The sequence below is a fragment of the Astatotilapia calliptera genome, chromosome 3, assembly GCF_900246225.1.
Source record: "Astatotilapia calliptera chromosome 3, fAstCal1.2, whole genome shotgun sequence".
Taxonomy (NCBI): domain Eukaryota; kingdom Metazoa; phylum Chordata; class Actinopteri; order Cichliformes; family Cichlidae; genus Astatotilapia; species Astatotilapia calliptera.
In genome coordinates this window covers 4,405,651-4,429,126 of record NC_039304.1, presented here as the reverse complement: position 1 = coordinate 4,429,126, position 23,476 = coordinate 4,405,651, and the positions used below count along the sequence as shown (strand labels likewise).

At 38.9% G+C, this 23,476-nt stretch overlaps 1 protein-coding gene across 8 annotated transcripts in view; it reads right to left on the bottom strand.

Moving 5' to 3' along the window:
* nrxn2b (neurexin 2b) overlaps positions 1-23,476 on the bottom strand; it is a 700,882-nt gene that overhangs the window by 610,722 nt on the left and 66,684 nt on the right. For all 8 annotated transcript variants that reach the window (XM_026160309.1, XM_026160315.1, XM_026160297.1 and 5 more), the window contains exon 2: positions 14,086-15,480. In XM_026160309.1, coding sequence (XP_026016094.1) covers positions 14,086-14,797 — 712 coding nt within the window. In that variant the 5' untranslated portion in view covers positions 14,798-15,480. The remainder of the gene's footprint in view (positions 1-14,085; positions 15,481-23,476) is intronic.

Below are 23,476 nucleotides of genomic sequence, written 5' to 3'. Positions count from 1 at the left end.
GTAATAAACAATATTACTCGAGTTTAACTCAATACTAAATATGACCTGAAATTAAAAGGAATCAATTATTGCAAATGTAAATTTTTCATGTAAATGATCCTGTCTTCCAAATTATTAAATACGTGGTTTTGAATCCTTGTTCCATTTTCAGATCAAAATTATATGAAGAGAGCTTTAAATTGATAATTACTTTGTTGTATTGCACTCCTGTTATTGCTGAGTGTGAAGTCAACAGCAGCAAATAATCACAGTGGCATATTAAGATATATAGCTTATATTTTAGAAAAAACTATTTGAAGTCTTAAATTACTGTAATACTTGTAAAACTAGTACCACAACGCAACTAATACATGCATTCATTCCTACTGCTATAAAAAAGAGAAAGGAAAGAAAAAATGTATTTTAAGTTGGCAAACAGTATCTTTCAGATTACATAGGGCTGGGCGATAGGGCCTAAAATTCATATCGGGATATAATTTGAAGCCGTTAAAAACGGTCTAAATTCTTTCATCTTTAATTAAATCATCAGCGTTGCTGCTTTATCGGGTGTAACAATTAAGTTTTACATCCATGCATCCATGAAAACAGAATTTATTAAATTTAACGGAGTTAGAAGTTAACAGGAAGTTAGCTCGCTAGTTTCCACCTAAACATTTCATACCATGTTCTGACTGAGAGATTTTTGAAACTAATTAAAACGCACAGCTCTGGTACCACTTCGAACATAAATGAAGACAGAAAACTAAACAGCAGTGGCATTTGCAGGGTTACTGAAGATGGACTGCCTGGTATATAATGTTGTGCTACGTGATTGCTAGCGACACAGCTATGTTAGCATAACATTAGCACAGTGAAGCTGGAGGATGAACGGATGAGCCAACATTTTTTCCCACTCGATAAAAGTTAACGTGAGGGATTCTGGTGGTTAGAGACAAATGCAATCGCATAGCAGGATGCTATAAACAGGCCAAACTTCAGTCAGGAGAACAACTGAGATTATTCATCCACAATACGAGGTTAGTTATTAATATACTGCAACAACAAGGGAACAGAACAGCTGCGAGAGAATTCAACATTAATGAATCAATGTTACGTTAAGTGGAGGAAGCGCAGTTTTTGGCTTTCCCCATATTTCAAAAGTGCTTCATCTCTTTGCTATGACTGTAGCCCGCCATAATTGGCAGATGATAATGGTTTTAGCCGCTGCGATGCTTTCGACCAAAACAGGCGCAGCTTGATGACATCATCAACATGCGCTATCGTGATAGAGCGATATAGTCAAAATCTCTATCGTTGGCCAAATTTATATCGTTTCTATCGTATATCGTTTATATCGCCCATCCCTAAGTTTACAAATGACAAATTGCAGAGACACAACATATCTGACTGAGTGGATGCAGGTACTTCTTTTCTAGATTCTTCAGCCTCTGGGAAGCTGTTAATTAACAGTTTACACAAAGACAGGAGACCAGAAAGCTGGAAAAAAAAGAAAGAAAATCAAGCCTAATTGCATAAAGCTTTGCCCCAAGTACTCAAAAATCTATGCTTATGAAATTTAAAGCAATTGATATGAGTACATTAGGATAACAATACTGGATAATCAACACAGTAAAACAAGTTATTGATTTGCTTTGTTGTTGTGTTAGAGAAGCAGCCTGAATGTACTGCACAGTGAATAATGCTCAATTTGACCCGATATAAACACAATTTAAAATCAAATAAAGTTTTGCATATTATGGCTGTTTTATTTCTAAATGATGTACATCATGTTTGTATATCACATGTGGAAACTCAGTGCACTAAACAATTGTTTATTGCAGTAAGCCAAAAGCAAAGGTTACCTTCACAGAGACATTTTTTTTTTGTTTTGTTTTGTTTGGGTTCTACAGTTCTGTGATAATGGGGATGGATAGCAAGTGACAGGTGACAAGGGTGTGTGAGCCCGACTTCCCACTCAATTTTGTACTCGCACAGTGACAGCTGGGGTAGAGAGCAAGCTTTAATTGCATGTGATGGACAATCATACTGGCAGGGACCTTCAAACCAGTAGAGGATCACTGGGAAAAGGGCAAAGAAAAAAGTGGGCTGGAAACATCAGAGTGGCATCCTCCCTGAAAACCATTCGCCTGATTGCACCCACCCCATATACATCTACCACCCCACTGCATCATACAAGTCAAAACAAACATGAGCTGCGTGTGCACAACACTCACTGACTCCTTTGAGTCAGGCAACCTAACCTCACACTTTAATCCAGCTTGCTTGCTTAATGCTTGCTTTTTTGCTTCTGCAAGCAGAGGCAATCTGCATAAGGGAATTCATACGGTGCGCAAAATGGAAGGAATTAGGGGATTAGGGATTTAAGGAAATCTCTCATCTGGAGCAATTGTTACTACATTTTCCTTTTTTTCTCATTTTTAATCACCAAAGACAAATTAAACACTGGATCAGAATCAGTTATTGGACTGCAGACTGATATATGATGGTCCTTTGCTCAAAAAGGAAAAATAAAACATGAAAGCAAAATGTAAGAAGAGACCGTGGCAAGAGAGACTGAGATAAGCAACATCCTTCAAAGTAAAAGGAAGTGAGCTATATTAGGACCTTATGCCTAAATAGGGAAATTTTGCTTTGCTGTCCATTCAAGGAAGCTGGGAATCTATCAACCAAAGAATACAGGCCCAGGAGCATGTATCCTTTGAACTTGGGATTGCTCAACCAGGAAAATGGTTTTACACAGTTGAGTGTTGAAAAAAAACATGTGGATGAGTAGCAGAGACCGAACAAAAGCACGGTTACACGGGTGGATGTGGCAGTAAAGAAAGCAAGATGGCAAGATTTCTGTTCATATAGCAATTATTAGGCATGGGGGAGAAATAAAGACAAAATAATAGTTTTCTTGTATTTTTCTACACAGTGACTGAAATTGTTCAACTGGAATACTTCATTTTATTAGCATCATCATGGCTTTACTCAAAATGTGACATGTGATTTCACATATACCTGCAGTCAAAGGTTGCATAATCAGGTTGTAGGTCTGTTTGGAACATCCAGTATGTACTACATCTTATTGTTTTTTGGGGGGGGGTTGCCATTTTGTAGTCCGCTTTCAATTATCAAATGTAGATGGAATTACTGTGCACTAAAAACACACCGAAGTGCAGCATATACAGAAGCTGTACTCGACCATCTTCTGTCTATCTTCTGGAAGATGATGAGGTGCACCAAACTGCAAATGCAATTTCCTTAGCACATGAAGCATCCAGTGAACTATACTCTCTATCTGCACACAACCCATGATAATTGGGCGACAGCTTCTTTAGAATTAGTTGAATGCTTAATTAGTATGTATTACTACATGGTAAAAACTGTATTTATTATCTTTTGCCATGTTTTTCTAGTTGGATGCAACAAATTTTAGTTTGTTTTAGATTTGCATTCGCTACAAAGACCATGCACCATGGTGGATCAGCAATTAGTAGTAGCCCATACAGCTTCAGCATTCTAAAATATAAAAAGCATACAGTACTGTACTTGTTTGAGACATAACATTTTAACAACACAAGTATAGATAACCCCCCCTCCCAAAATGGTTTGTTCCAGCTTGGCTCTCCCCTACCCTGGCTCTTGCTGCGTTGCTGCCAGAGCGATGGTGGCTGAGACACAGCGGAGCAGAGGTGGAAGTGCCTGGCTTAAAACAGGACATATTAGCTGCATTTAACCTTCAGTTACCCTTTATATAGTTAGGTAGCAGTCAGACCATGTTTCTTTTTAGCTGAAAAACATTACATCCAGGTAACCTGCCGGGTTGAAAACGTGTTTCCCGACGATGTTTGCTACCCTACAATAGTAAAATCAGCGATATTTGACTGTCCTGTTGCTCCCATTGAAATGTATACAGCCTATTTAAAATCTAAAACTTAACATTGTCCGTAGCCTACTGTTGTTACCACTGTCCTGTTTGAAATGTAATGAGAGAAACTGGTTATCTTGTCATATGTGCATGTGCCGATATTGAACCTGAGGTACCAACTAGCTAACTGACTGGATGCCCATTAACCTTATAACTCCTGGTGTGTGTGTGTGTGTGTGTGTGTGTGTGTGTGTGTGTGTGTGTGTGTGTGTGTGTGTGTGTGTGTGTGTGTGTGTGTGTGTGTGTGTGCAGAGAGACAGCCAGGTTCATAATGGATATGAGGAAGTTTTTTTCAAAAAAAGGAGCCACATTCAGGTAAAAGTGTAAGAACAAATGATCCATCAATAAAGGATAATGTTGGATCAGTGTTTCAATATTTATATCTTTTATTAGATGTACATGTCGTTTGGTTATTTGCCTTTTGGTTGAAAGTACAATGAGAGACGACTTTTATTAGTGCTCTTAATAGTGTGTTTTTTAATCTAATTGAATACAATCTATTTGTGTATGATTGTCAGTCCAAAGAGGGAGAGAGGAAAGAGGGGAACATGAGGACAAAGTACAAGATCAGGAAGAACCAGGTAAGAAAACAGACAGGAAATAGTTAAAGCTGTTTGGTCAAAGCTGCTATACAGCATCTGCAAAACAAACTGGGTTGTCAGCCCTGGCACTGCATTACCATATTGAACTTCAGTCAGAGGAAGTCACGGTTGCCAAAAACTTTTTGAAGCTCAAGAGAGAGGCTGGTGCCATCCCAGATATGTTAACATTGTACAATCTTCTGGATAATCAGATCTTCCCCACACTGAAAACTATTATTCAGGTTGCCCTAACAAACCCAGTTAGCAGCTGTAGCTGTGAAAGGTCTTTTAGTGTTTTGAGTCAGCTCCATACCTGGCTGAGAAGGACCATGGGTCAAAGCACCTGGCTGTGATGTCAGAAAGAGATGCTTGAGAGACTTGACCACCAAAATGTGATAGATTTACCAACCTCAAGGTGAGGCGACATAGGTTAAAAGAAAAGGAAAAATCTGCAGAGCCATAGTAGTATCGGCAGTAAAGATCTTTTCATACATTGTATACATTGTACCAAAGGCCAAGGTGTCTCCATTTTTCAATTTTTTAATAATATTTTGTACATTTCAAGGACTCTTCTATTGTTGGAGTGTCTTTTTATGTGTCTGTATTGTATTATACATACACTTTAAAAGTGAATCTCTGTCCAAAAAATGCACTCAGTTTACTTTTTACTCACTATGAGCATCATTCATTATTCTCCTGCAGTAATTAAGGTTGGGATATGTATTTTTTTTTTTCAAATTCCAATCCATTCTTCTTTGGCAGCATTTAAATAACCTTTATCAGATTTGATGTTTTTGTTACAGACTTTTCAAAAAAAGTGTTTTGCTTTTCTTTCACAAATGTGGAGATTAAATTGTGTTAAAATGTACAAAACAGTGATATCATGTTTTGTGACGAGGACCCAGGCACAGAGAGACTTTATGAATTTAAGAATCTTATGATTTAATAAAGAAATTTGCAGACTTGCACAGAGAGGGTAAAATTATGATGACTGATAATGGAAATGAAGACAACAGACGATGAGGACAGGGAGGAACAGGGGTTTAAATGCACCAAGGAGACAGTCAGAGGGAACTTGGGACAACTGGAGACATTTAAGGATGCAGGGACTGACAGACGGGGAAGAAGTCTCATGGTGATGAGTAAAGTTTACCTTGCCTGGATGGGCAGCTCTCTGGGTGCTCAGCACCCCCAAAGCTCTGATCCTAGAATCCCCCCTGAGCCCACACCTGTCCCACATCATGTTTCATGTTTCAATAGTTTTAGTAACCAATCAGAAAACAGCTCATAAATTCTTTCCACCACAGAAGTCTACACAATGTGTTTGTGGTCTGCTTTTGTGCAGAAAAAAGGCACAAGTATGTAGACTCTACAAGCTTGCAAGGGAAAAAAACCCTAAAATGTCTCAAGACATTCTTGAGTCCTTTGCATGTTTTTCCCATCCGGTTAGTAGAGCCATTATTTTTTAGGAATTTGTAATGGTAGATTACCATTTGATTTACCTTCCTTTCTCCTTTTCATGAAGGTAAGGTTTTATAATTTGATTCGTTAATTGTAATTTGGTCATCTTTATTATATTTCCCAGATAAATTTGTTTGCTTGTTATTTTGGCCTCCGCATGGCCAAAAGATTCACCATAGCTCTATCAATTTGAAAATAAGTCTTGGGACCCTGGAATGACAGGTCAATTTATCAGATATTTTTAAATAAGTCCACATTAACAATCTTCTTCTGAAATTGCAGCCATTTTGGAAAATTGACACTGTAATTAGGAAACTTTGTTTTACTAAATCTAAAAGCAATACAACTCAATATAAAATACATGAAAGTATTTCTAGAATCTAACCTGTCCATATCACAATAACAAGACAAAGTAAAATTACAAAGTGGAGGGGAGGAAGACAGATACAATCATAGCGACTGCTGCTCTGCAAAGACCTTGTCCCGACAGTGCACAGCAGCAGCAGAAACAGCAGAGAGGCAACAGAGCAGCTTTGATAAACACCAACAAAATCTCAGCAATCAAATCCAGTGGAGACTTGAAGCACGTACTGCTTCATTTCACCTTATCAGTCTTGTTGGTTTGGTGTAGGCCTAAGTTTAGTCAGCCTCTGTTGTTACAGCTAGACATGTACCTGATAAGGTTATCTATGGAACCTCTTCAAGCGACCTTACAGGGTACAGCCCTCTCATTAGCACTATACTTATTTATGTATACAGGACAAGATAATTGGGATATCAATTATCAGTCAGTGAGCCCCCACCATCCCAAACACACTCACTCCCCCTCATCCCTCTGTGTGTGCCAGTGGGAGGCACAATTATCACCATGATGTATGACTCTCTTTCATGTCCTCTGCTCTTTGCTCCAGGCTCATTGTGTCACCATCCAAACACAACTTTTACCTTAGAATTCAAGGTCTAAACATGCTCAGCTCTTAACTGTGATTTTTTTAATTAATCCTTCCTGTATTGTATACAGCATATAGAATGGTGTGAGATCTGAATGCAGTACAATATAATATGTAATACAACTGGAATATAGAATTATTGATCAAACACACCAATATATATATATCCTATGTACCTTAAATGTCGATCCTAAACGACAAAAATTACAGGTTAGATGTGTATTTTTTGGTCATTATCACTAGTCATACCGACATTGATTGGGCTTAATATTGTTACAGTGGTACAGAAAAGATATTCAGAATAACATTAACCATACATGTCTGTGTCATATATGAGCAAAGTGAAAAGGCTTTGTTGTTTCACTTCACAATATTCACATATTTAGTTTTTACGTTAGGTTACACCAAATAATTGTCCGAAAAAGTATAGAGGTAGGGGAAAACCTTTAAATAATGGCATTGTGCATATACTATTCTGAGTAGTGCTCCTCCAAATTGACTGTTAGTAAATCTTGAGTGGATGGTACATGTTTTAATTGGTCTTATTCACACTAGTTGTATGGATACACACTCACTTTATGTATGTACGGATACACTCTGTTTTGCCTTTGAAGTAACATCACTGACCGTTTTCACCCAATCACTGAAAATATACTTGAATGACCAAACACAGGTTAATAGGTATAGGTAACAATATCTCGATTGTTGAGTTTTTCTTGATAGCTTAAAATTTCTTTAGGGGGAAGAAAATGTATGTTCTGCCTTTTATAACTTAAACTGAATATTACGGTTGTAAACTGCCCTAGTGGTTGCTTTGTAATATGGGTTTGACTACTTTGGGAAAGAAAAAATGAAAACGTGAAAAAATCAAAGATGGCGGAAAGTGATACCGTAATGTTATCGTTCTAAGCTGATACGGACCTTAAAATGTTGTTGCCTTGGACAAGATATGTCTGTAAGTCTGAGTGACAGTAAAATAATTATCATCTTTTGTTTTGTGTAAAAATGGTACAATAATTTGTACATTGAAAGTTTTATCTTGTTAGCTTGCAGTAAGAGGGTAACAAGCTAGTTTACAATGTTAGTTAGCTAATACAGTATCTTGTACTTTCAGATTTACGATGGTCAAAGAGAAGGCCATTCTTCAATAAATCAGCGCAAAAAGGAAAATAAGTCTGGTTATTGAAGCATGTTATCTCGCTGTCTAGCTGGTGAAACTAAGAAACTCAGGGGAAGGACAGCACAATGTACAAAAAATAAAGAAATGAATAAATGGAGAGATATCTTTTCACCACAGGTCTGATGACTTTATCACAAACAATGTTTTCTTAGTAAAGTCAAAAGTTTAGAGAAACTCATAAATGTTTTGAGTCAAACTATTTTGACTTTTCAGGCCGCTTTCCCTTTCTTTCAGTGTACAAGACTTTCACCTTTTTCTCAGAATGCAATTTAAGACAAAAAACAACATGTTTACGTGGTAGATAAATTAAAATGTCAAGTTCATGGGTGTTGCAGCGTTGAGATGTTGACTCCTTATCTTTCATTGCAACAGCTGATAAAGCAGATTATTCTGGCTTGTTGGGGAAAACCACATCTGATGGTACAGTGTTAAAACATCTCCTCGGGCTATAAAAAGGACAGCGTGTGTTTCAAGCTTACTCTTTGACTTCCTAACCACAGCTCTCTCTCTCTCTCTCTCTTCCTCACCCTGCAGCTAGAGGCTCGCCTGAGGTCACAGCTTGCGTTAAGATGGGGGTATGCAGGGTCCAGGCACGTTAACTGTGGTGCTTCTCAGAGACTCAGGTTTCTGCTTTAATCCAACATGTATAATAAAAAGTGATGATGGAGGTAAATTAGAGTCCAGAGAGCAGTAATAATCTAAGCAGCTGTTTTTCAACAATTTTCTATTTGGCACTTCCAAATAGAGACATGTGGACATAGAGTGGTATATACACATGCTGTGTATAGTTGACTACCAAAAACGGCTAACATCCGATTTTGCGTGATGTTAAATATCATTTCTTGTCAGAGGCTAATAAAACAACAACATATGGCCGAATTTTGTAGCATTTTCACATCAAAATCTCATCCTTCTCCAGTGAAACCAACAAACTTTTGCCAACTTTTGCCTAATCTACACAATCTGACTTACAGAGGCAGCACATTAGCAGAGTTAACATAGCCCTTCTTTGGTATATTTAACTGGCATTCAAGTGCAGTACTGTAGGGAGGCCATGAACATTTGAGCTACAAGGATCCACATGAAAATTCAAAACTGCTTCAGGATGCCAGTGTAAAATTCCACGTCACATTATCTAGCCTGCTGTACATACCTGCTGTAAAAACAAGCAATGTGTTTCCATTAGTGGGACATCTGAGGAACCCCTATCTGGCACATTTGCAACAAAGATCAATAATTTCCATATTCCTGTACTATTTACAGGCTTGATCTTATTCTGAAGTCCAGTTTGTTCCAAGAAGGAAGAATCTTATGAAGAATGTATGCCATGCAGAATTCATTCCTTTTCAATGAATTCTAATGAGGGTTCTGACTGTGGTCCATTTATAACAGGGGTGTCAAACTCAAATACACAGTGGGCCAAAATTCAAAACTGGAACAAAGTCGCGGGCTAACGTTAATATTTATTGAAATATATTTATTCCTCCAGATATAAGAATGAATCTTTTCTTATGGACTCAAACACATTTTGCTAAAAAACTGAATATGGAACAAGCAAAGCTTAATACTAAACAATGTATATATTAGCTGTATAATACCAGTAGGCCAGCTCTGATAGTAATTTGTTATGGCTTCGCGGGCCAAATGTAATTAGGCTGCGGGCCAAATTTGGCCCGCGGGCCAGAGTTTGACACCTATGATTTATAAGTTCTAACAGCTTAAGTCTGTCAAGTTAGCTAGCAATTTTCACTCTATGTCAAACACCTTTCAAGTTAAGAGCAAATCCAGTCTCAGGGTAACCTGAAAACTCTTCAGATTTTGCTGTGTAAATTAATGGAACAACAATCATTTTCACAAAGTAATTTAACCTCTCATTACTGTGAGCTCAGCTTTTTTGCCCTACAACGCCATTTGAAGGTCAACACACGAACAAAGCCAAGGTCAGCACAGATTCTAAAACCAGTTTAATTACAACCCCAATGGTAAATTATAAAATACAATTATAGGAAGTGCAGTATATTTCTGTCCTTTATGTACTGCAAATAAAGCACAGAAATGTTTCAGCGTGTTTGTTAGCCCAGTCCTTAGTATTTAGCATTTAGTAAGCCATTTTTGAGGCAAAATGTGAATTTTTGCTTTGACATCAAGTCAATTTTAAAAAAAAATGAGGCTGTTTTTTTATGATGTCCACCTTCATCCCTCATTCTGTCTGATCAACCTTAACCTGAACAATTTTGATGCAAATGAGTGAAAATACTAAAGTGCCAGACGTAGATGAAGGCAGCTAAGAGCTGTGTTAGATCACTGGTATTCAAATCAATGCAACAGGAGATACAGACTCTACAAAGCAGAGGAATAACATAAAACATACTGTGCTTAAGGGAATTGAAATGGCACAACCTTTCTGGATTACAAAACCTCAGCTGTCACATCTCATTTTCAGATTTTACAGATTGAACTTTAAACCAACATTCATCAAAGGATTCAAAAGTCTGGGCACGAATATTTTCGCAGTGAATTAGACCTGGATAATAAATGTTTTCACTTATTTGTTCACACTGCATTATTACAGGGTGTCAAAGTGTTAACACTGAATATTCAAATATCAATTTTTGCAAAATATTTGACAAGATATGACACTGCATATCATTGCAGTCATTGAGCTTTCTGACACTGCTCAAGAGTTCTTCTCTGTACTGGATACAATCACCAGTTGCTGGGGAAAAATGTGTATTCACCTGCTGGCTGGCAGTGGTTCTTTTTTTTTTCACTGATTTTGCCTAGCAAGGCCCTTGCTAGGAAAAATCAGTGAAAAAAAAAGTGATTACTGCAATTGCTAGCAGATTGTTATAACTAGCTTAGGTTTTTCATGTTTGCCTACAAGTACTCCCTTACTTCTAGCCAACTGGTAGTACAACTTGAAAAAGTGCAATGCAAACCACAAAAGGAAACATGGCACACTTTGCATGCACACTTTGCACTTTGAATCACCTTGTTGTTGAATTGTGCTATACAAATAAACTTGCCTTGCCTTGCCTTTTAAGTTCTACATCAGTGCTGCAGCCAACATGTTTCAAAAAGTGCAACTTTTATTTAAAGGCAGTCTCCAGTTTGAGTTGCACTTTTCAGCTTCAACACAGGTTGGAGAGTAGCTGGCTTGTGTTGACTTGTTGACTTGTCAATGGCATGGCATTACATAGCTGATAGATGAGAGATGATCTGCCCCTGGGCAATGCTGGACACATCGCAATCATCGGACGCGTTCATCTAATTTTTCTGATTGTTTTTGTCTCAGGTGAAGGAACATATTTCTTTTAGTTCAGAATTAGTTTCTATTCCTTTTACCAAATTTAGTGGTCTGTCAAATACCATACTTTGCAGAACTAAACCTGCCCAACCTTTAATACAACTATAGCGATAGAGCTGAAGCAATTCTTAGAGAAAAAGTTTAACAGTTAAGATGGTCTACAACAACACAAACAGCTTCATAATTAAAACGGTTTGCTTGTCAGATATCTATGTGACAAACAGTAACGGAAAACCTCACCCATAATGTTATCTTTGTTTTCTTTGCAGCCAATGCAAAACAGAAATGAACTAACTGTCTTAAATAATGTAGATCGCAATATTACATGTTTTAATATTGTGCAGAATCATTGCTGGCATCTTGTGCTGGTTATTTTATGTTCTGAGGATAATCAAAAAGCACATCACAGATCAACTAGACCAATAACTGTATTGCAAGTGCCATGTCTTATCATTAAAAAATTTCCCACGGATTGATACATTCATCCTCTCTAAGGAGAGCAGACAGCAGCTCCCTAAAATATCAAGAAAAAAAAGGAAAAAAATCTTTCCTTTGACACGGCCCCTTCACCACTGAGCTAACACAGTGAGACATGGATTTGTTAGTGCAGACATCTAAAGGGCCTTAAAACTGACTGAAAGTGAGAGTGAAAGACCTTTACATTCCCACCCACGTGTTAGATGAAAGGAGTAAATACACCGCTGCACTGGCAGTCAGCCATAATGACCCAATTTACGGTCCTCAAACCAAAGAACATCTCTGGAAATAAATTAAGCCTGAGCAAATGAAAATCTTCATGTTACGCTCCTCATTCTTGCTCTCTTCTCCATTTCTCACGACTGCAATCGCTCTCTCCACAAATTCCTTGTTCTGATTCTCTCCTCCTTACCTCAATCTCTATTCTCTCCCTCTATCTTACTCTCTCCATTTCAAAAGGACAAATGCTTCCTGCAGTCACTGTAGCACTGCATTGGTATTCTGCTCTCAATTTAGCTAAGAGCAAGGCAGCAGTATCTACTTGCTGCAACCAAACAGCAATCTGACACAGGCCACAGAAACAGAAAGCGAGAAAAGTCTTGAAGAATTGAAGGAACCGTGAAATATGAGAGGGAGACTGGAAGGAAGAGACAGACCGACTTATACGGCTGTCCAGCAGTGACATCATTTGCTGTGCTATAGGGTCACTAAAGAGCAAAAGCTCATCTGCATTAATTAAAGGCTTCTGTTCGGCTTTTTGCAGAGAACAAAAGCAGCACAGTAGAGCTTTTTAAGCTATCTGAGACCGCTCCAAACTTACACTAACCCTACATCAAAATAAATCAAAAGCTTTGATCTAACATGCAAATTTTATTCTTATTACTTCAGATCTATCAAAAGCTGGACTCGAGTAAAACATTTTGTTTGGGTTGATTTCCTTTTTCAGCACCGTCAAAGCTTATCTGCGAGCGCCACAAAAGTCTAAAGCATCAAACAACTGTCACATAACTTGGCAAAACAGTTATCGACCTTTTCAACATGCTGTAATTACGAGTGATTTCATCATGCAGGACCAGGTAGAAACTACTAAGTCAAATGATTATTTTAAAGGTTACAAAGCAATAATAGACCATAGTGATAACGGTAGTGAAGACCACTCATCCTGCATTACAGGTGATCAAGATACAAAATAAGTTCTGATGGCTGCATAGAGAGTGAGAGAATTCCCAAGCAAGGTGTAGAGATGCAGACAGGATGAAAGAAATAGGGCAGAGATAAGTGAAGGGGGAGGGATGTCAGGAGTAGGAAGTGCTGACAGCGGGTAAAGGTGAAAGAGAGATAAGTTGAGTAAGGGAGCAAATTCGAGAGAGACATGGAGGGGAGAGGGGTGACGAGAGGTGGAAAGTCCAGATAGACTTGAGAAGAGGTGGTAGGAGGTGAATGAAAGATATGCTACTGGATGCTGAGAAAAAGACATGGAAGAATGTGAAGGAGAAGAAAAAACATCGATATGGAAATGGGATGTGTCAGTGAAGGAGGGAGCCAGAGGTTTAAAACAGAACTGAATTTGACATGAGTTGACAGCATATGAGCATATCCCAAGAGCAAATGAAAGCAAGAGCAGCAGAGACAACAGGCTTGGGAAGAAAGAAAGAAAGAAAGAAAGAAAGAAAGAAAGAAAGAAAGAAAGAAAGAAAGAAAGAAAGAAAGAAAGAAAGAAAGAAAGAAGTAAATTCACTAAAAAACAGACGAGAAGAAAGCCAGCTGAAATAGCAGACCTTCAATGTGTGATCTTAAACGTGAAATATTCAGCAGCTTTGATGTTAAATATTGTTTCTGAATAAGTCCCTGCTGAAATCAAAGCTGCACCTGTGCCATGTCTGCAACTCTTGTATGACTCACATAATCCCTAAAAAGAGTGATCTTCTTCAGCAGTTCAATCTTTAAATGAGGTTCTTAAAATACTGGATGAGAGAACACTGAAAGATCATGCACACTTTAAGTAGTCTATTCACAAAGTTCCACACCCTCCTCCTTTTGAGCCCTCACTGCATCAGCACCTCCTTCATCAAACATTGTTAGAAGAGACTTTCGACAGCCTAAACAGTGAAATGAGGTCCCAGACCTCTCTGCAAGACTCTGACTTGAACTAACCGCAGATTTTGCACTGCAATTATAAAACAAAGACAAATACAAGAGTTATGATGGTGCCTTACCTTCCTTGCAGTACTTTCCTTTGAAGCGAGTGTGGGTGCAGTCACAGTGAACTTCTCCATACTGAATAGAACAAAACCCTCCATTGAAGCATGGGTTCTGTTTGGTGCAGAGGTACTCCAGGTCGCTCTGAATACCCTGGCTATTGAGCAAAGTAGGAGGCATCTCTCCCACCTTCAGATTGGAGATCAAGCCCTGGAAGAGTGGTTCATACTTCACTGTGCTGGATGTCAGTGCAGACAGTCGCACGTCAGGTGGTATCCCACCTACAAACAGGTCACTGACCACAGCCATTTCCCTCCTCTTTGACTTGACCTCTGCCACTTTTGTTTCCCCATCTACCATTAGCATGGTCTCACGGAAGTTGCGGGTAAGCAAGACCATGTGCCAGCGGTCGTCATTCACCCGTATCTCCATGTGTACGGTGGCTGGCTCTGCACAGTGGATGGCAAAGCGCAACTGGAGGCGCCCACCAGCAATCAACAGCTCCAAGAAGTCGCAATTACCGCCATCGTCCAGGTAGAGTACCAAGGCTTTGCTGATGTTGGTCTTGAGACTGAAGCTCAGCTCACCCACTGATCCAGCTTCCCAGCGCCCATAACGTGCCCACTGGCCAGGCGCCCCACTGAATTCCAACATATTCACTGTAGTGAGCAGGCTGAAGAGGGCCAGAGGCCACACGGGCAAATACAGGATTCTTAACCCCCTTGTCATGCTCAAAGTTCTGATGTGTCCCCCTTCTTTCTTAATGCTGTAGGTCTAATGAGCAACAGCTCTCTCTTCACTGAGGAAAAAAGACTGTAGTATAAACAGGAATATAAACAAGAAGTATCATATAGTACTGAATTCGGTTATAAAAGTCAATGGGTAAGCAATCCTCACAGGTGCTCTACTACAATTTGCCTGACCAATAAGCACTTTTTTCTCCTCTCTCTAGTGTTAATTCTTCTCCTTATCCTGATTCTCTCCTTCGTCTCTCCATCAGTTGGTGCCTCTGGGACTGAGGAATAGGGGGAGAATAAAAGAGGGGGAATATGATAATTTCAACACAGTTGTTTCTTCAAAAGCCTCTTTGTCTATCCTGGACCAAAAATAGAATGTTCCTCTCTCAAATCCAGATCTCGGAGCAATTTCCAGGAAATTTGAGCTGCTGCCAGAAGCTTGGGGGTGGGGTGGGGGGAAGATTGTGATCTTTCTTCAGGAGGAGAGCAAGTAGAAGAAAATGAGCAAAAGAGGAAGGGAGCTTTATAGTAGACGGGTATCAGAGCCTGCTGGTGTCTGCTTGAGCATTTGATGTGCTCATCATTTTCAGTTTAATGCCATTCTTCTCCTTAAACTCACAGAACACAAAGATTTACGCAGGTATGGGTTCCATGACTGTGATGGGTGCTGGCAATCTGGGAGAAACAAGAAGAACAAAAAGACAGAACCGTCAGTTACATGCAAACACTTTACATTTCAAATTAGTTGGTAAGCAATTAGCCTGATAGCCTTAATAGATATTTGATATGGTATTTCATTTTTTGCTTTGCCTACAGTTTTGCACACCATATTCTATATTTAATAATCCCTACACTTTTTTTCAGTTCAAAGCTGACACTTCAAAAAAGTTTGCCTACAGCCATCTAAGTAAGTTTAGCAATTGTGTGGCTCCATACATCCCAAAAGACCCTGAATAAAAGAAATGTCTTATTTCATCTGCTTGATTCTTTGATATCCAGTAAAGAAAGTTGCCATCCACACGCAACACACACGCAACATAAGGTTTTCAACAGAATGAGGTAATATTTGATAAATCACAGCCCCCCATAGTGGTGCACACACACTTTACGGATATGCATATGCAAACACACACATCATTAAATCAAATGCAATTCAGATCGGAGTGCTGGAGAGTCAATAGCTATCTGAATAGCTGGTCTTGACCCTGGGGCTTGACCTAATCCCTAGCCATTAATTCTTAAGTGAGATTTAATTTCAATCTCATACAGTCTGCAATTAAAGCTAGGCTCACCCCTGCTCGTGCTCCCTTGTGCTATCCTGCCTCGCTTCAAAGTGACAACAGAGATGATATTGGCATACATGAGGAGGAGCGAAGAAGAGTGAGTGAAATACAGTGAAAGGGAGAGCTGCTACACTACAACCATGATCTCCAAAGGTCAAAGCTTAACATCAGTGGAAAAAGATTAGGGAGACTAGAGGGAAAAGAGAGCTGTATGATACAGCAGAGGGAGGAAAACAAGTAAAGACGGGACCATTTTTGTTTGGTAGACGACACACTGATAACACGACAAATGAATGCTGCCTTTAGATGGCTTTTGTGAGGTTATATTTGTAACATGGGTGTTACAAAGTGTCGCTGGAAGGGTGGGACATTGCATCACATATGTGAAAAAGCACAATGCATTACTAGGTTATGCATGCAAAACATAATTCTGATATCAGTCATATTTGGTTATTTTTTCTATTATCTACCTTTCTAAATTTATGCCCAAAATGTCGAGTGTCGAGTGCAGAGCTTCTTTACATGTCAATGACTTTCTGACAGAAAAGGCTAAAGATATACGTAATGCTTTATGATTGCAGCTTTTCACAAATCTCATATGTATACATAAGACACCAAACACATGGCTAACTGTAAGTCTAGATGTTGTTAAATGCAAAGCACAGTGAGACAAAATGTCTACAAGTATGTGGCAGGCACACCATCCCTCTAGGAGTGATAAATTGAGGCTGGTTTATTTTGGTCTCACCAAAATAAACGTCTCCGAGACGGCGCTCTGTATCAGTATTTCAATACATTCTTTTCTCTTTTGCAAGAATATACACATAAGTATGTTCACTACACAATAATCACTTTATTAGAAGTAGAAACAATCTTATGTGCAAGCATGTATATTAATTGATTTATGCATTATATGTACATTTTATACAATGACATGTACAAGGGAACATTAAATAGATATTTAGTTTGAGAGTTTACATTCGTGCACCATTATGGGTACATAGCACAAAAACATTTCCTGGCCAAGAGATTTTTCTGTCTTGTTGGAGAGTTTCTACCACCAAAGACAACCAAACATTCCTTGCATTTCTTACTGCTGCGTTTATGAAGGTTACCACGCTGATAGTCAACATATCCTCTACGCTTTCTCTTTTTGCTTATTATATGATCTTAGCTGGCTTGCCTGACTGTACTGTTAAATCCCAAGGACACTGAGGAAACACAGCAAGTCTCAAGAGGTAACTAGAGCTCAGAGAATTGTACCATGCGCTTGTGATTGATTCAGGTTGCACATGCAGCTGTTTGGATTTAGCAAAGCTACTGTCCCTATGTGACTGTGCAGTGTTACGCTGAAGTGTGTGTAATCTACTAATTTCGGGACCTGCATCTGTTTCTTTTCAAATACTCCTCAGTGGCTCTCTCCATGGCACTTAAACCCATTGTTTTAACAAAGACAAAATCAGCCTTAGTCAGTTCCAGTTAAAAAAATATGGTTTACTATTGTTTTAATAGAATGCTTGCTTGATATCCCCCTGGCTAAAAAATCCAAACTAAGCTACAGCAATATACTAGACTTAAAACACAGTCTGTACCAAGTCTCATACACCCTGATCTTACTTAATTTGTACAAAAAGTAGAACCTCTACAACTCCCAGAACGTCTACACGGTCATGTAAGCCAGCACTGACCCATTTCCTCGCAGATTAACCCATGGGAATGTTTCTACTATCTTGACAAAAATTCTACCTCAGCACTGCTAAGGGTGTCTGGCTTAAATCACACTACAGTAGAGGTTTGTGGTGGAGGTGTGGTCCCTGGCTCAGGTGCAGGGGAGGGGTGGTGCAGTGAGCTTAAGGGGGCAGTGCTGGGCATTCTGCTGAGGCCACAGGTGGTGACGCTCCCACCACCTGGGACATTTACAAAGGTAGTCAAAGGTTTGATAGCTACCAACAACAGAAAACCAAGCCAGTTCCATTGGAGTACTGAATCAAACTGAATGGCGAAAGAACACAAACCATAACCACAACTTATTAAGGCAAACAAGTCTCAGCACAGCATAGAAATGTGGCTGTTGATTAATTGGCCAAAATGTATACAACAACTGGAAGAATGAGAGAGAGTAAGAGAGAGTGAGAAAGAAAGACAGCATGTGAGAGCCAGAGAGGGAGACATCAGTCACTCAAGTCACAATATCCCCGTGTAGGTGCCATGCTGTGATACAGATACCACAGCACTGAGACAGAGCAGAGAGAGATCAATAGAACAAGCCGCTTAGTTTGGTTTCTTAACCTGGTTGCTTTTAGACATTGCTTTCCCTTCCGACTATGGATTAATACAGTGTGGTGAAAAATTAATTTACAGCTGAATTTCCTATTTACAATCACCAACGGCAGTCAGGCAAAAACAGTAGACCTGATTAATATGCATTTTAAGTGTTGATGCAAAAGTGAAGGATCCATTCTTTCTAGTTATAATAATAGTGCCTTGAACAGAATTTTCTAATGGAAAAAATGACTTATCTACACTATCAACCTCCCAGTGAAAGCATTGTTTAATTTCATCTTCTACTACAATGTTTCACTTTAGACATTATCAGACGCCGGTTTAGTGAATGCCATCCTATTCTAGTCAAGGGGCTTAAATGCCACATACACCCAGTAAGGTAAAACTATACCATTTAACTAAATTATAGTACAGTATAGTATAGTCACCCATCCACTTCAGCTTATCCAATTCAGGATAGTGGGGACAGCTGGAATCTATCCCAGCTGCCATAGGACGAAATGCAAGGAGCACTCTGTAAAGTATATAGTATATAAAAAAAATATAATAATAATAATAATACTTTCCTCAAGAATGAATTCCTTTTGTTACAGTCCTATTTTATCTGGGCTTTAATTGTACAGTATCTAAAACTGTGTGATGGATCAAAATAGCTTTAAATATGTATTTATGTAAATAAATGTAGTTGTTTTGTCAGGGTAAAATTAGTTTTGCTGTGTGCGCGTGCAAACGTGAGTTTTCTTGTTTAATTCATCTCTCACTGAGCTACGTCTTGGCTCCACGTCTGCAGATTCCCTGCTGTCCAGATTACACCTGTTGTGTGGGACTGTGCCAGGCTATCAACTTCCTCCTCCTGCACAGAGTTCAGTGCTGTGGATTTTTTTTCTATAGCTAAAGCTTAAGAAAAATGTATATAATAAAATCATGTAAAGTAAAACACTCACTATTCATACTATTCATGTGCACTAAGCATCACACACACAGCTTCTACATATAAGCAAATACACACACGGCATATCGTAGTCAGGCAGGAGCCATTAATCCTGGCCTGTGAGGAGCTCAGCAGTGTACCATCCGTCAGCATGAAGCTGTTGCTGCCACTGCTGTGCTCTAATTAACCAGAGAGGCACGCTGAGCCACTTTTAATATTCCTGGTCAAGTGGGAACACGAGGATTTAGTATGAGAAGGAAGAGCAAAGAGAATCATAGGCAGAGATGGCTGGCATCAAGTCATTTAAAAAAATTAAAGGAGAAAGAAGAGAGATGGAGAAAAGGCAGGGCTGTATTTCATTTGATACATTGAGTGAGACATTTCTAAGGAAGCTGTAAATTGAACTAGAGCTATCCAGACATCAATCAGACTGTCATTGTATCGTACATACTCTGTGTTTTGATATAAAACCCCTTTGGTGACCTTGGTGACAAAAGTTAGAACAAAATGATTGCTTAATAAAGAAAAACTAATGGAATCTGTATAGCACATGCTGAACAGACCCCTTTCAGTCACGTGAGTGGTGTGAACTAATAGAGGTGTGTAGCTCTTTATTCAACATCAGGCTACTGACTTTGATCAGTCTCGTCAGCTTTAAGCCACTAGTGACTAGCTCTGGCTGTTAGTGCTAACTGCGTTTAGCCTTGATAAGAAGATGCTAATGAAAGAGATCAAGGGCTTTAGCCTAGCTGTTAGTTCTGTAACAGCCAGATTCATAATGACTTTAGTGGGACTCCTTGTTGCTCCTTTTACTGTGACACTTTGACAGGCTGAATCATGGACAACAGATGCATTTGCTCTGCAAACTAAAATGTTGTAAGGTTGAAAAGAGAAGGCAGCTATAGAGGGTTTAGTTTGGTTTATTAAGATCCAGATTAGCAGTGTAGCAGCTATTCTTCCTGTGGTCACAAATCTTTACATTTTGACTGGGCATTGTGAAACATACACACATGTGCAACATAACATCATACTAGAAATAGAAAGATAAGTGCCCAACCAATAAAGGATTTTTAAAACTGATACTGACAGTGTTGATTCAAAAATCCAATCATTCAGCTTTTTCTTTTCTTCCAGACAGATGAAACATACACAGATTTCCCTGAAATTTGTTTTGTGTAGTTAATTATGATGGGAAGCATGGTGGTGCTGTGGTTAGCACTGTTGCCTCATAGTAAGATGGCCCTGGGCTCAAATCAATCCCTCCAGGACTTTTCTGTGTAGAGCTTTCATATTCTCTGCATCATACTCAGGCTTCTTCCCACACTCAAAAGACATGCTGTTAGCGGGCTTAGAGTAATTGGTGATTCTATGTGGCAGTTTGTCTAGTTTGCACCTCTCGCCTTTCAGTAACTAGGATAGGTTCCAGTCCCCCCGAGACCCTGAACTAAATAAGCGGAAGTAGATGGATGGATAGCTATTTATGAGTAAGATAATATGACAATGTAGTTTCAAAATAATCTCGTTTTATTGTTCAAACAACTTGTGGATTAGTAATTTACCCTCTGCCTTACTCGGCTTAGATCAACTGGTTGTAACGTTTATGGTGTCCCAAGCACATGTTGTCAACAAGGAAGTTGGAGAGTGCAACAAACTGTGCAACATGAACAGTAATTACATCAATGATTCTCTTAACTTTTTTCTTCTTCTTTTTTTAAATTTATCATCAACTCTGAATGCCAATATATATCAGCAAATAGAAAATATCGACCTTTACTTAGAGATAAGTCTGTAAATTCTGCACCATCTTTTATTCCATGCAGTCTTTTCATTAGGTGACTCAGTAATCACCAATGTCAAATATGAAAGCTTTTTAAAGGGAGTACTGTGTAGGAGAGGTTATTGAAGCTATTCTTGCTGATCGCATATCAGGTAAAAGATAAAATGCCCTCTGTGAGATGAAAAATCAAGCCAATCAATCAATCGAGCCAAAAAAAAAAACCTCCATTAAAGGGAGAGAGAAAGACACTGAGCATAAAGCAATAAATAGCACAGCAGACTCTAAGCCTGCAATTATGCTGTTTCAGAGTTTATGTACTGATAATCACACTATAGTATCAATATTAGTCTCATATTCATTATTGCTCGCATGTAGTGTTTTTAGTCAATTCATTTATTAACTCATAATCACTTATTTTAAAATATCAAAACATCAAAAGGCATGTGGTCCTCCGAACCGTCTCTGAGTTTGAACGATTCTTTGCGGAAAAAAGACAATTTGCTTATGACTTGTGAAAAGCCTCCACTGGCAATAGTTTGACATTGTTCTTTTGCAATGCAAAGCTCTCCAAAAAATAAGCAAGCATTCATTAAAGGAGCTGAAAGAAGGAAATCACCTGTCCTGTTTTTTCCTCCCTACTTTGACACTGACCTCCTCGTTATGCCTAACCCTCCCTACTTTGGTCACAACCAACACATCACCAATATCAATTCGGTTCCACCTATTTCTAACATTTCAAGAAGTGTAAGAGCATGCAGACTTAAGATGTGGACAGTACTGTGGGTTACTCTAAATAAAGAGGGTAACAATTATGTTTTTCTCTTAGATTTCCAAAAGGGGAAATTACGGCATCTGTTCATATGGCGCACAAGTGAATTTCAGATCACTAATTGGTGCTAAATGTATGGATATGTTCTTACAAACAAACAAAGGTAGCTCAGGCTATTTAAACCATTTTACAATGTACAGGTTGTTATATTTGTAAGTACACTGTTCCTCTTTTAGTTTCTTTGAGTAAAATACTGAATCCTACCTGTTCACAAGATTTAAGCTGCTTTGCATTCGTGAAGTGTAAAATGTTTGCTGGGGGGTTTGAGAGAATCTGAGCGGATGACTTTGTGTGCATGAGTGTGTGTGTGTGTGTGTATCCTGAAGCAAGTGTGTGGTTGTCTTGGTGCCTGGAGATGTTTTGGTGGGAAGCACAAGGCTCGCTGGCCAGGCCTCAAGACTCTACTGTTCCAATTAACCAGCCCAGCAGCCTGCAGCTCTACTGGCCTTATCTGGAGACAGAGAGAGAGAGACGGATGGGGATGGTGGTGGTGGCATGAGTTGGGACACAGCAAGACAGAGTGGGTTGGAAGGCACACCAAAGAAAGGCTTGAGAGGGTGAAAGGGGGAGAAAGAGAATGAACAGAGAACTCACTTTACAACCAGCCAGCATTTCTGCAAATGCCTGCTTACTTATCATTATTCAACTCTGATCTCTTTGCACACACACTTTCATTTGCGCCTTCCTTCTCTTCAGATGAGGGGGAACAATTTTAGAAAGAAAAAAGATCCAGCAAGTTTGTTTAGGAATGGGGGAACTGAAAGTGTTCACCTGACAGGATTAGAAACATTTAAATGGTAAATGAGGGGACATTGTGCATATGTTCTGTTTTTATCCTTAAAAATGGCAAACAGCAAAAGCACTATTCTGTTCCTATAGCTACAGCTAAAAGTTCAGCTTATGTAAGCAGCAGAGCTCTAGTTATGATTAACAGATAAATGTGGGCCATGAATTTGCACACCTTGCGTTTTTTGGCCATATGACAAGTTTATTTCCAAAAACGAACTAAGTGTGTGAATGTGAGAGTGAATGAATAGTGGAATTGTAAAGCGCTTTGGGTGCCTAGAAAAGCGCTATATAAATGCAATCCATTAAATAAAAGTTTAATAAAAATTTTGACTTTTACTTGTGCATATATAAAACTAAAAGTGTGATTGCATTTCAACAGCATCATTTGTAACATCAGCATCATTATGCTTCTAACATTGCCTCTAGAAAATTGCACCAACAATAAAGAGAAACATTATCAACTTTGTATGACTGCAACCTCATCTTTCCTGCACGGCAACAACTGGCACAATTAGAGGCCATTTCAGATTCTTGAGTAGCCAGTGACAAGAAGTATATCAGCAGCAGCTGAACAGGTATATGCTCTCATCTGTAGCAATAAGAATCAGCAATTGTAAAATGTGGGTATGTGAGAGTAGACGAGGAAATTAATTATCTATATCTAAGCTATAATATAAGCCAAAATCTAATAACACTGAATTTCATTTATTAGACAGGGTTTGGGTGGTGGGTGGGGTAGGTTAGCAGGGGTGTGGGGTTCAGTTCTCATCACTGAATTA